This window comes from Arachis hypogaea, chromosome 19, assembly GCF_003086295.3.
Source record: "Arachis hypogaea cultivar Tifrunner chromosome 19, arahy.Tifrunner.gnm2.J5K5, whole genome shotgun sequence".
NCBI classification, from domain to species: Eukaryota; Viridiplantae; Streptophyta; class Magnoliopsida; order Fabales; family Fabaceae; genus Arachis; species Arachis hypogaea.
Genome location: NC_092054.1, coordinates 17,157,169 through 17,168,666, shown reverse-complemented (window position 1 = coordinate 17,168,666; position 11,498 = coordinate 17,157,169). Strand labels below are relative to the sequence as shown.

Sequence of the window (11,498 nt, the reverse complement as noted above, 5' to 3'; positions counted from 1 at the left end):
CAAAACAGTGATAGCAATACATACCAAATTGAAATTTGATTGATCGAATTGAATTGCAAATCAATTTAAAGACCAAATTAAGTCTTCATTCTCTACTCTCTCAGGCTAAATAAACCTAGCTCTCCACAAAATTTTTACCAAATTAGGGTAGATAGCATATACCCTTTCAAACAATAATCAACATTACTATAGTTTCTTGAACCTATGCTTATACACTAATATTCTGTTTCTGGCAAAATTCTTATGGTTTTATATATGCACACACCCATCAAAAAGGCATAAATGAGGAGATATTTGCTAAAGAAAAAAAAATCTAAACCACTGCCTTCCATAACTTATGGACAAAAATACACATGAAAGAGTATAGAGAGGATAAAAATACACCCAAAGGATTTTAAAATAGCGAGTGAACACCCAACTCGGTCTCTATCCATTCCAAATTAGGACAAGGCAACTCCTGTTAAAAAATACACCTACGCCGGCCCCTGTCCCTCTCAAAAGTGAGCCATCGCGGCCCCTCAACGAATTCCTTGACCAAACTTGATTGAAAAATCCTATGTTGCAGTGGTGGTGCTGGACGTGCACTCGAACCAGCTTAGAAGCCTACCGAACTCCATTGGCTGCCTCTGTAAGCTTAAGGTCTTGAATGTCGCCGGAAACCTCATCGAATACCTTCCCAAAACCATTTACAATTGCGGATCATTGGAGGAACTAAACGCCAACTTCAATAAACTGATGCAACTTCCAGAAAGCATTGGTTTGGAACTGAGAAAGCTGAAGAAGCTAAAAGTGAACTCCAACAAGCTCCTCTTCCTTCCACGCTCCACCTCACCTCTCTCAAGGTCCTTGACAATGGCCTCAACTGCCTCCGCTCCCTCCCCGACGACCTCGAAAGCCTCGTCAGCCTCGAAACCCTCAACATCAGCCAGATACACTCCAAAATAGCCTGATACACTCCAAAGATTGTTTTGACAAGTGAAAACTATCATTCCCTTATCTAAACCTTCTACTCGTCTGACATAAAGTTGCAGCCATGCACCTTGTAATCCCCAAATCATGATGCAATAGCTCAAGAAACCATTTACAGTTTGCTTTTGTTTTCGAATCTATTAATATACAATTGGAAGGACAGTTTTGACTTGCGAAACCAATCTACGGAATGCATTAGATTATTTCTAATGTTTGAGGTGTAGTTTTGTTCCTTCTATACTTTTTCACGAGTATTTTTGTCTATTTACTCTAATCCGAATAAAGCTATCATCCCACTATGGGATAAAATTTTAAAACAATGTTTGTTATTATGAGCAGAAAACTTAGATGACTATAAAGTCCTATTATAATGACCAAAAATCAGAAAGGGCAATCAGAATGCTTCCGTTAAACGGCACAAATGATATAAATGCTAAACCTCTTCACAAAATTTGTTTCCCAAAAGTTTCTGTTGGAAAGTTATTCAATCCCATATAATCCAAGGAAAAGAATTAAGACTATGTAATAGATAAACCTGTTTCCAATATTGCTTCATTTAATCACACTATTCATCATCATCACCCTTCTTGCTGGGTTTGCGGTATGTTTCTTCAACAACCTTGGCCATGAACAAGGCAGTGTCGGCTAGCTTTGCCACGTTAGGCACTTTATAGTTCTGTGCCACATAAATACCACAGACTGTCCCTGCTATGAAGGAGAAGCAACTCCTTATGATACCCATTGTCTTGTGTGCTTGCTATGAAATTTCTGCAAAGGTATGGTTAGAAAGTCGATGTCAGTGATGAGCACATAAGATTTGTTCAAAAATCATATGGAAAGTGCTTTTAAGAGTTTCTATATGGTTGATGGTCACTGGGTGGGGAAATTTGTGGGTGTGAAAAGTGCCTCTAACTCTAACCAAGGTAGCAAAAATCAGGATTTTACTTCGAATAGGAAGGGTGATTAAGAATCACTGAACGCATAATCATAAAACGACTTGTAAGATTCAACCAAAATATATAAAAATATCAATATAAATTATGAAAGTAATATAATACATGGTTATTAATTGCCGATGGCCGCTCATGGCGATGAGCAAGAAATCCGCCATTGAATACATATATATGCACAAAAATAACATGCAGAAAAATTGTAAATGTAATAAATTATAAAAACTAATGCAGTAGCAAATTCAAGAAATAAACATACAAAAATGTTATTTGCACACCAAGATCAGCCACCAAAATCAGTCACAATATATTTGTGTATAAATCTATGTTTTGTTTAACTTATTTTTAATGTGTATTTTATCATGTATTTTATATTAATATCAGATTTTGGTGTTCATGTAGCATGGTTGATAAACATAACATCAAGGCATAACACCATAAAATTATCATAAGACCTATAATTCAAAAGAAACACCAAAGCCATTGTCTCATCATATTTTTAAATTATAACACTGAAAAGAAAGGGAGGTTTATATTTTATAACACTGAAACCCCGGGGAAGGGGAAACGGGGAGAAGAAAAAAAGGAACAGGAAGAAGGAATGAAGGACTAGGAACAGATATTAGTGACGAACAAGAGAGAAAGGGATCCGGTGGCTTGCAGCGGCTTCGGCAGAAGGCAGAGAGAACGCAAGAGAGCACAGTAGAGAGGAAGACGGAGAAGGGGAAGGGGAGCCGGAGGTGGTCCCTGGTTCGCCGGCGGTGGCTCTTCCGGCAGTAGTGCAGCCCACAGCAGAGAGGGAGAGATAGAAGAGATTTGTGGGATCGTTGGAGAGGAAGTGGGTGTTTTCTGAAGGTGAATTTGATGCATTTAGGGTTTCCTAAATTACTAAAATAATCATACATATATCGAACCACATAGCAACAGCAGTTTACAGAGAGAGCGAGAGAGAGGGGTTGATACCTGCAAGGGAGACAGCGAAGATAGCGAGGCAGTTCGCAAACGCACAAGCGCGAGCGCGATGTGGGAACAGGCCGTTGGGGCTCAGCGGCCTATGGAGTACGGGTTGAGCTTGGAGAAGGAGCCAGAAAAACCTGCCTCATTTGAACCAGGGCATAGGAGTTTTGCTTTGCTTTTTAATTTTTTAACTGAACATAATTTCATTATATGAGAGTAAATTACCAAAAAGGCCAAAAAGACCGAAAATTGAAAAAATAAATAAAAAAAAGAAAAATATGAGATGCAAACATAGTTGTAAGGACGAATCGGTGATCAAACCGTTTAAATTACTAGTTTACTGGTTTATTGATTCAACCGATAAATCACTAGTTGAATCGGTAAAATCGATCCTATGTAAATAAAAAATATAAAATAGACAACTAATACAAAGATAGATATAAAATTAGTTAGTACTATTACACTAGTATCTTAATTTGATATAATAAAAATAATAATCCATAATATCAGTAAATTTCAATACTAGTATAAAATAAGATAACTTTAATCCTAACATTAATATTGAAATAGATAAAGAATTTTTAGTAAAGTTTATATTTCTATTAATAATAGTACATAATTAAAAATATAATTAATTCAAAAGATAGAGAATATAAAATTAAAATTAAATTAGATATTTATAAAATTATTTAATTTAAGAGTTACTATATAATTAGTCTTTGTTGTTTAAAATCTTAAGAACCACAATGGTAGAGTGGCAACAAGGAAGCACATTTTGGACTTCTCCAAAATAAAACATGCTAATAGGTTGACAAGTCGCGCGCTGAGGACCGTAGAGTGGCAACTGAACCGGTTGGACCAGTTCTTACCGAATTTGATTGGTTTTCACCGGTTCTCACCGGTTCATGTCGGTTTTTATTTTTACACGGTCTAAAAGGTGAATCGAACCGATTTATGGTTCGGTTCACTAGTTTTTTTGTCAAACCGACCGATCCGGTTCGGTTTTTGCAACTATGGATCCAAGAAATTTTTTATAAAAACTTTAAAAAAAATTATTTCCAAGAACACGTTTGAATTTTAATTTTTCGGATACGTTTTTTTAGGATAAGTTTGTCACACCTCGACGAACTCCATTATTTTAATAGAGTTCGCCTGATCCTGGCGAACTTCTATATTAGTTCGCCTTATCCCTGGAGAACTTCATTGCGTATTTCATAAATATCATATTGGGTGGGAAGAAAAGTTGAAAAGTTAAGAATGATAATTATTATCATCGTCTTCAAAGTACATAGGAGAGTATAAAGAAATAAGTTGTATTTTTTTTTGGGAAATCATGATTTTTTTTATTTATAATAGAAAAAATCTTTGTTAAATACATGTGTATTTCTGGAGACGATGATAATGGTTGTCATTGGCACTTACGATATTGAAGAAGCCATACTTGTTGTCCATATATTTAGGGGTGGCAACACTACCCGAACCCGCGGGTACCCACCCCGCCCCTACCCGTTCGGGGCGGGTAATTACCTGCCCCCGCACCGGAGCGGATTTTAACGGGGCGGGTTCTTGGGCGGGGCGGGGAGGGGCGGGGCCGGGTTTAGGTTAAACCCACCCCTACCTGTCCGGGTATATAAAATATATATGTAAATATATATATTTTTAATATATAATATATGTAACATATATAAAATAATTAGTAAAATAATTAATAATATTATATCACATATAAATTTTTACTTTAATTTATATTATATATATAAATGGTGGTTATATAATTTTTAAAATTTAATTTTATTTGTTAGATTTAATAATTATAGGGGCGGGTAGGGGCGGGGAGGGTACCCGCAGGGGCGGGTTAGGGTTTAACATTTTACAACCCGCGGGTAGGGCGGGGCGGGTTTGATGCGGGTTTTTTGTAGGGCGGGGCGGGGTCGGATAGAGCAAAAATCCGCCCCTACCCGCCCCGTTGCCACCCGTACATATATTTTTGTGTACTCTTATATACTGTTGGAGACGATGATAACAGTTTAAAATTTTGAATTCCATTCTAAGACAGGTTTTAGGAAGAATCTGGATGAAATTTGCCCGGGTGAACTCTATAAAATTATAGAAGTTCGTCGGAATTGGGCTAGCTCATCCTAAACAAAAGAACGCATTCCGAAAATTAAAGTTGAAATAACGTGTTTTTGGAAATAATATTTTTATTTATTTATTTCAGAAAAAAACCTGAGATCCAATTCCAAGAAGAGATTAAATAATACCATCTTGGTATACATTAAAGTCTTTTTGACAACAAAGTCCAACTAAGTTGGTTCAAGTCCAACAAAGACTAGTTTCATTAGTGAGAGTGCGTTCTTCCTTTTTCTTCGCATTCCTCCTTCTTCTTCGCGTGTTTTCTCTCATTGTCGTTCTTTAATTTGTTGCTGTATTTTTTTTTCTTTTCCTCCTTTTTTTTCTAGTAATTTTGCAGCATTGATTTTTTTTATTTTATTCCTTTTAAGCGAATAAAACAAGAAGAATTATAAGAAAATAAAATAAAAAGAAGATGAAGATGAAGAAGATGAAAAAGAAGAATAATCAGTAGAAGATGAAGAGAAGAAAGAGAAATAATTTTAAATTATGCAAAATTTATCAAAATAAATAACACCAAAATTTTCGTAATAATAATACATAAATTTCTTAGTTTTTACACTGAAATTTTGCTACAAAGCACAAAAATTTCTTTTTTAATGCTGTATTTTTTCTCTTCTTTTTTTTCTTCTTTTTTTCTTTTTTCTATTGCTCTTATTTCTTCTTTTAGAAGTATTGTTTCTCATATTAGACTTGAATGAACATATTTGTAATGTATTGCAATATTATTTAGTTGAATGAATATAGGTTCATCATCTTTCTAGTAATTTTATAGTATTTTGTGTTTCTTCTTCTTCTTTATTTAATTTTTTCTTGTTTTTATTCTTGTAAAGAAAGTAAAATAAGAAGAATTATGAGGAAGTAAAATAAGAAGAAAAAGATGAATAAGAAAAGAAGATGAAGATGATTATGATAATGAAAAAGAAGGAGAAGGAAGAGTTTTGAGTTATTATTAAGTAATTTTGGTGCATTCTGAATTTAAATAAGGTGCACTTTTAGACTGTGCTTGTTTTGAATTGAGTTCATTTGTATGTCGTCATCATTAAGTAATTTCGGTGTATTTTGGATTTAAATAAGATGTACTCAGTTCGTGCTTATTTTGATCGAGTTTGTTAATGTATCGTCATCATTAAGTAATTTCGGTACACTCTAGATTTAAATAAGGTGCACTTTTGGTCTAACTTGTAGGGATGTAAGTTACCGAACCGAAATTTACTGCAAAATTGAGCCAAAATTTACAACAACTAAATAGAAAACCAAAAAAAATCTGTTTTTTTCGAATTAAACCGATCGGTTCGGTTTAATTCGGTTCGGTTTTCGGTTGGCTCAGCAAAAACCGAACCGAACCGAACCGAACCGAACCGAAGAAGTGGCTTAGTAATGCATTGAAATGGAAATTTTAGACTTAACAAATGTGTTTATTTTATGTTTAGTTGTTGGAATGAGTTGAAATTGTGTTGAATTTGAATGTAATGTAATGTTATTTCAGTTTATTGATTGTTTTGAACATCATTTTACTGAGATTAATTTTCTATTAGTTAGGATTTAAAAATCGAAAAAACTGACCGAACCAAATCACTTTTAGTTTGGTTTAGTTCGGTTCGATTGTTGCACAAACAGCAAACCAATTGGTTGGTACTTTGTGAAAACCGAATAGATCGGTTCGGTTCGTTTTTGGTCCAAAACAGAACCAAACCGAACCGATAACACTTCTACTAACTTGTTTTGAATTGAGTTTGTTTGTGTTTCGCCATCATTAAGAAATTTTAATACATTCTGGATTTGAATTGTTATATATATAAGAAGACGACGACGATGATGATAATAATGATGACGGAGGAGGAGGAGGAGGAGGAGGAGGAGGAGGAGGAAAGGGAAGGAAGAGATCGAAAAAATTCAAACGAGAAAAGAAAGAGGAGGAGGAGGAGGAGGAGAAGGAGGAGGAGGAGGAGATAGAGGTGGTGGCGTGGTGGTGGTGACGACGACGATAATGAAAGAGAAAGATGAGGAAAAAGGAGGAGAAGAAAACGACAATGATGACAATAACAATAAAGATGATGATGATGATGGAAGAGAAGGAAGAGGAAAAGAAAGGAGAAGAAGAAATTTAAATGAAAATAAAAAGGAGGAGGAGGTGTAACACCCTACCATACTTACTCTTATGCTTAAGTCATAAGACTGGGATAGTAAGGTATTACGACCTCTATTCATAAAAATATATATATAATAATAGGGAAAAAGATACTTAACTAGGAGCCTTGAAAAAAACGGGTAAAACAAAATCGCAAAATAAAAAGCGCAACACTTAGAAAACGGAATTACTTGCGTGCTAAAAAACCTAAAGGTTATAGATATAAATAAGCAGAAGAACGAAAAGAGAGTCAAGAATACAATGAACTAGCTCCTGACTCAGCTTGCGAAGCCAAGGTTGGCCGGAGAATATTTACATATATATACAGGTATCCCAAAATACCCAAAATACAGAAATAAAGTCCTAACTCTCCTGTAACCTCTATGAGGAACAAAATAATCAAGTTTTTTGGAGAGAAAGCTAAGTGACTAAGTACATATATACATAAGCTGTCAAACCAAAATATCCCAGGAACTACTCCGCTTCAAGAATACAGACGCCTAGCGAGGAGCCTCTCGACCTGCATCTGAAAACAACAACACAGTATGGGGTGAGAATCGGAGGTTTTCAGCATGGTAAAGGTGCCACACATATAATATATAAGGTCCTGAAAATGCCAGAGGCAGTCCTAGAACGCCGACACTCATATTATAAAACTTAAAGAACTAAACAGAAACCATAAATCAGGGTGGTTCTCTAAGGCTTTCTAAACTAAGTCAATTTCTTAAATCTAACTGAAACTTAACTAGAATTCCCTCTCTCCACCTTTCCTCCATCTCTGGTATTTACAAAGACAAACAAGCAGACACAACAAGCACAGGTAGAATACAGACAATACAGATATCAATTATGACAATTAGCATGTTGTAGTCAATTAGGCAATCTCAAGTAATTCACAAACAAGCAATTCAACCAATATGCACATGATGCATGCCTGTCCTATGGCTGTTGATATCAACTGTCGGTTACGTAGCCATCCCTACGTGTTCTCAAGCTCAAAAATACACCATGGGAAAAATCTCGAAGCTGTCATGGGAAAATAATGCCCCAAGCTCAATAATAACCATGGGACGAATCCCAAGCTGACATGGGGAGAAGAAACAACACTCCAAGCTGACATGGGGAAGGCTATACCCCAAGCTAAATGTTATCCCTGGGACGAATTCCAGGCTGACATGGGAGAAACAACACCCCAAGCTTAATAGTAACCACGGGAAAAAAATCCCGGCTGACATGGGGGCAACGCCCCAAGCTCAATATATTCAATAATTTCTCATAATTACCATTTTAATTCTCGATATTAATTCATGTCTCAATCTCATCATTCTCCATTTTACTCAACTCATTGATCATATATTTTTATTATTCTTGACTAATTAATATCATCAAGTCTCAATTTCTTACATTACTCTCTTCCTTCATCTTATCAAATCAAATACTATCTTTTCCAACTATTAGTTATCTTTCTTCATCTCTAAATTACCACCGTTTAACTTTAAATGTGTCCTAGAGATAACTTACACACTTTTACTTATCTACGTTCATGCATATAGTCAAATTTGGACATACCCTTTGAATCTAAATCAAAGTTTTACCGCCTTTGGATTAGAATTAAATTTGATAACAAATTCAATAAAAATCTGCTGCTGCACTTAAGAAGATTCAAAAAAATACAGCAGGCAGCTCTGTTTTTACAAAATCTATAATAAATTCAATTTTAATCCGTTACTCCTAGATTTTGGTGAGGATACACTATACACCCCTAAGTTTTAGGAAAAATAAGTTTCAGGTTCATAGCACTTCGTTTGGTTAATTAAATGTCAATTGGAATTGCTATCCTGTTTCTAGTAATTGGTTCTGAATTTTCTACGAACAGCCCAGCTTTCAAGAGACATAACTAACTCTAGAAAGTATCTATGGACATGAAATTGGTACTCAATTAAAGTAGACTCACAGATATTCAAAATCCCTTTGTAAGCAACTCAAAATTCTGTTTAAATCAAAAGTTATAGCGTCTGGAAGTTGGTACTGCAGAACCAGAAAACCAGAAAATTCTGCAGCAACCACTAAACTTCAAAAATTCATATCTTCCAAACCACTTGGTCAAATTCGATGAAATTTTTATGGGGTAATCTTGACTTATAGGAATTTGTTAGGAAAATGGGTTGGTTAGAAAATCATGCCCAGATTATTCCCAGTTTTCGTTTTAAGTTGCTGTCCAAATAGTTTAGAAATTTCTGCAGCAAGACTTCTTAATTTCACTAACCAATTTTAGTCCTCTAGGTTTCCAACTTATACTAATCCACCATTCCTCTTATTCATCACCTTATCTACTTAAATTATATCACAACCTTACCTCGAAACCTCAGTTCTATGTACCTATCAGAAATCACCATGATTTATATCATACAAGCTCACTTTAAAGCATTAAAATTCTGCACTTCTTTTAACAATAATAAACCAACCAATTAACAGAATTTCAGCAACAACAATAATCTTATTAACTCATCACCTTCAATTAGAAATTACATCTAACAATTACCCATTATTCATAATTCTAACCCTTACCTCAACCTTCTTAATCAAGTCAAACTTCTGCATCCCAATCAACATACGCTTAGCTCACTATATATATATATATATATATATATATATATATATATATATATATCACGCTTCAACTTCAGCAATCAACCTTCACAATTTAATTCACTTTCTTCTCTCAATAACCCAACATCAAACATTCAACAATACATAATTATCCATAATAAGTCATCACAATTTATCAATTCTCATCAAGGCCACTATCATTAGCGTAAACAAACATTCCAGCTTATCCTATGGTCATCTAGCCTAAGTTTTCACAGGGTATTACATATTAAATGCGCGAAACCTAAACCATACCTTGGCCGATTTCTGCGTATTGTCCAAGGCAAAACACCAACTAACACAGCCCCTCAAGTCCCCAAAATCATCAAAGCTCAAGTACCCAACCTCCACAAAGTTCCAATGCTCACAATTCAAGCTCCAACATATACAATTATACACCTAATTTCACATGTATCACCATACATACTCAAAATTCACATTTAACATACTAGAACCGAAATTGGCTAGGGTTGATGAGCCTTACCTTGTATGTGCCTCAATCAAACCAAAGTCCACTCATTCCTCAACTCAATTTGATCCTATAACATTAATTCAACTAAAATCTTAACACCTCAAAACCCTAACATGTTAGATCTGAAGAAGAGAGAATAGGAGCTGAGATTATTATTTTCTCACCTTGAAAGGTACCGGGCTTTGTAGAGCTCGTCACTGCGGACACGTGGCCGCAAACGGTGCGGCGATTGGAGCTCGGATGAAGAAGTTATGGTGGATGGAAGTGGGAGTTAGGGTTTTGGCCATTACCTTCTTCTCTCCATGGCTGCTGGAACGAAATGAAGAATGTAAGGAAGTGATGAGCTGAAGCTCACTTTATTTAATGAAACGGTTGGGCCCACGGGCTCGATTCGGGTCCGGTTTGACCGGTTCGACCCGTCTGGCCCAACCTTAGGCCAAATTCTTGGAAATTGGTATCAAAATTCTCGTTTTGAAGAGCTCTATCCTATTTTGATATTAGATTTATATTTTTAATTTTTCTAATTAAAATTCAATTTATTGACTAATTATTTACTAAATTTACGGAGTTTACAGGAGGTGAAGGTGGTGGTGATGACGACGATGATAACAAAAGAAAAAGATGAAGAAAAAGGATGAGGCAAAGAAGAAGAAGCAGCAACAACATGGGAGAAAAATAAAAAGGATGCAGCAGCAACATGTGTGAAAAAGAGTGTGCGTGAATTTAAAACCCTTGATAACAACTTGGTTGGACTTAGTTAGGTATTTTACTTGGTTGCAGAGATTTTCTCTAAATAATAATGGTGAGACTCTTCCTCTTTATAAAGTTTCACAAGTAGTTTTGTTGGGACTGCTCAAATTCAAAATTATTCATCTAATTTAATTCAAATAAAAAATTAATTAAATCACATTAATTTAAATTAGATTCAATTTTATTTTTGATAAACTGCATAGATTAAATCTGATTACATATCTATTTTCTAAAATTAAACAAATCCAATCTAAACCATAAAATATAATATAATATTATTATTATTTTATTATTAAATTTAAATTCTATATATGATTTATTGATTTATTCATATTTTATCTTATTCATGTATTATTATTTAGTAACTATTTTATAAATATAAAATAAAACTTATTTATTAATTTATTTACTAACTTAAAAGTTACTTCTATTTTTTAAAATAAGATGTTAAAATTGTGTTTTAAAATCAAATAAATTGTACCCTTCAAAT

General features: G+C 34.6%; 1 protein-coding gene and 1 long non-coding RNA gene across 5 annotated transcripts; both read right to left on the bottom strand.

The window, feature by feature from the left end:
• Positions 1-293: 293 nt before the first annotated feature.
• On the bottom strand, positions 294-3,069 carry LOC112776617 (uncharacterized). Of its 4 annotated transcripts, none has more exons than XR_003190086.3 (3): positions 2,883-3,034; positions 1,505-1,737; positions 294-946 (listed from the first exon to the last, which is right to left on the bottom strand). XR_003190086.3 is itself a non-coding variant. In XM_025820828.3 (3 exons), the coding sequence occupies exon 2, from the start codon at positions 1,709-1,711 to the stop codon at positions 1,535-1,537; it is 177 nt and encodes a 58-aa protein (XP_025676613.1). In that variant the 5' UTR covers positions 1,712-1,737; positions 2,554-2,691; the 3' UTR covers positions 294-946; positions 1,505-1,534. The 4 variants fall into 4 exon arrangements, 2 of the variants coding, with proteins under 2 accessions (XP_025676613.1, XP_025676612.1); XM_025820828.3 differs by lacking the exon at positions 2,883-3,034 and adding an exon at positions 2,554-2,691; XR_003190085.2 differs by lacking the exon at positions 294-946 and having other exon boundaries at positions 1,373-1,737; positions 2,883-3,069.
• A 4,325-nt stretch (positions 3,070-7,394) lies between these two features.
• Positions 7,395-10,592, bottom strand: LOC112776675 (uncharacterized). Its single transcript, XR_003190116.2, has 4 exons — positions 10,423-10,592; positions 10,271-10,325; positions 10,042-10,185; positions 7,395-7,663 (listed from the first exon to the last, which is right to left on the bottom strand). It is a non-coding gene; the product is annotated as an uncharacterized lncRNA (long non-coding RNA).
• Between the last annotated feature and the right edge of the window lie 906 nt (positions 10,593-11,498).

Coding starts and splice junctions, on each gene's coding strand:
- LOC112776617 (XM_025820828.3), bottom strand. CDS start 1,711: ATGGGTATCATAAGGAGTTGCTTCTCCTTCATAGCAGGGACAGTCTGT.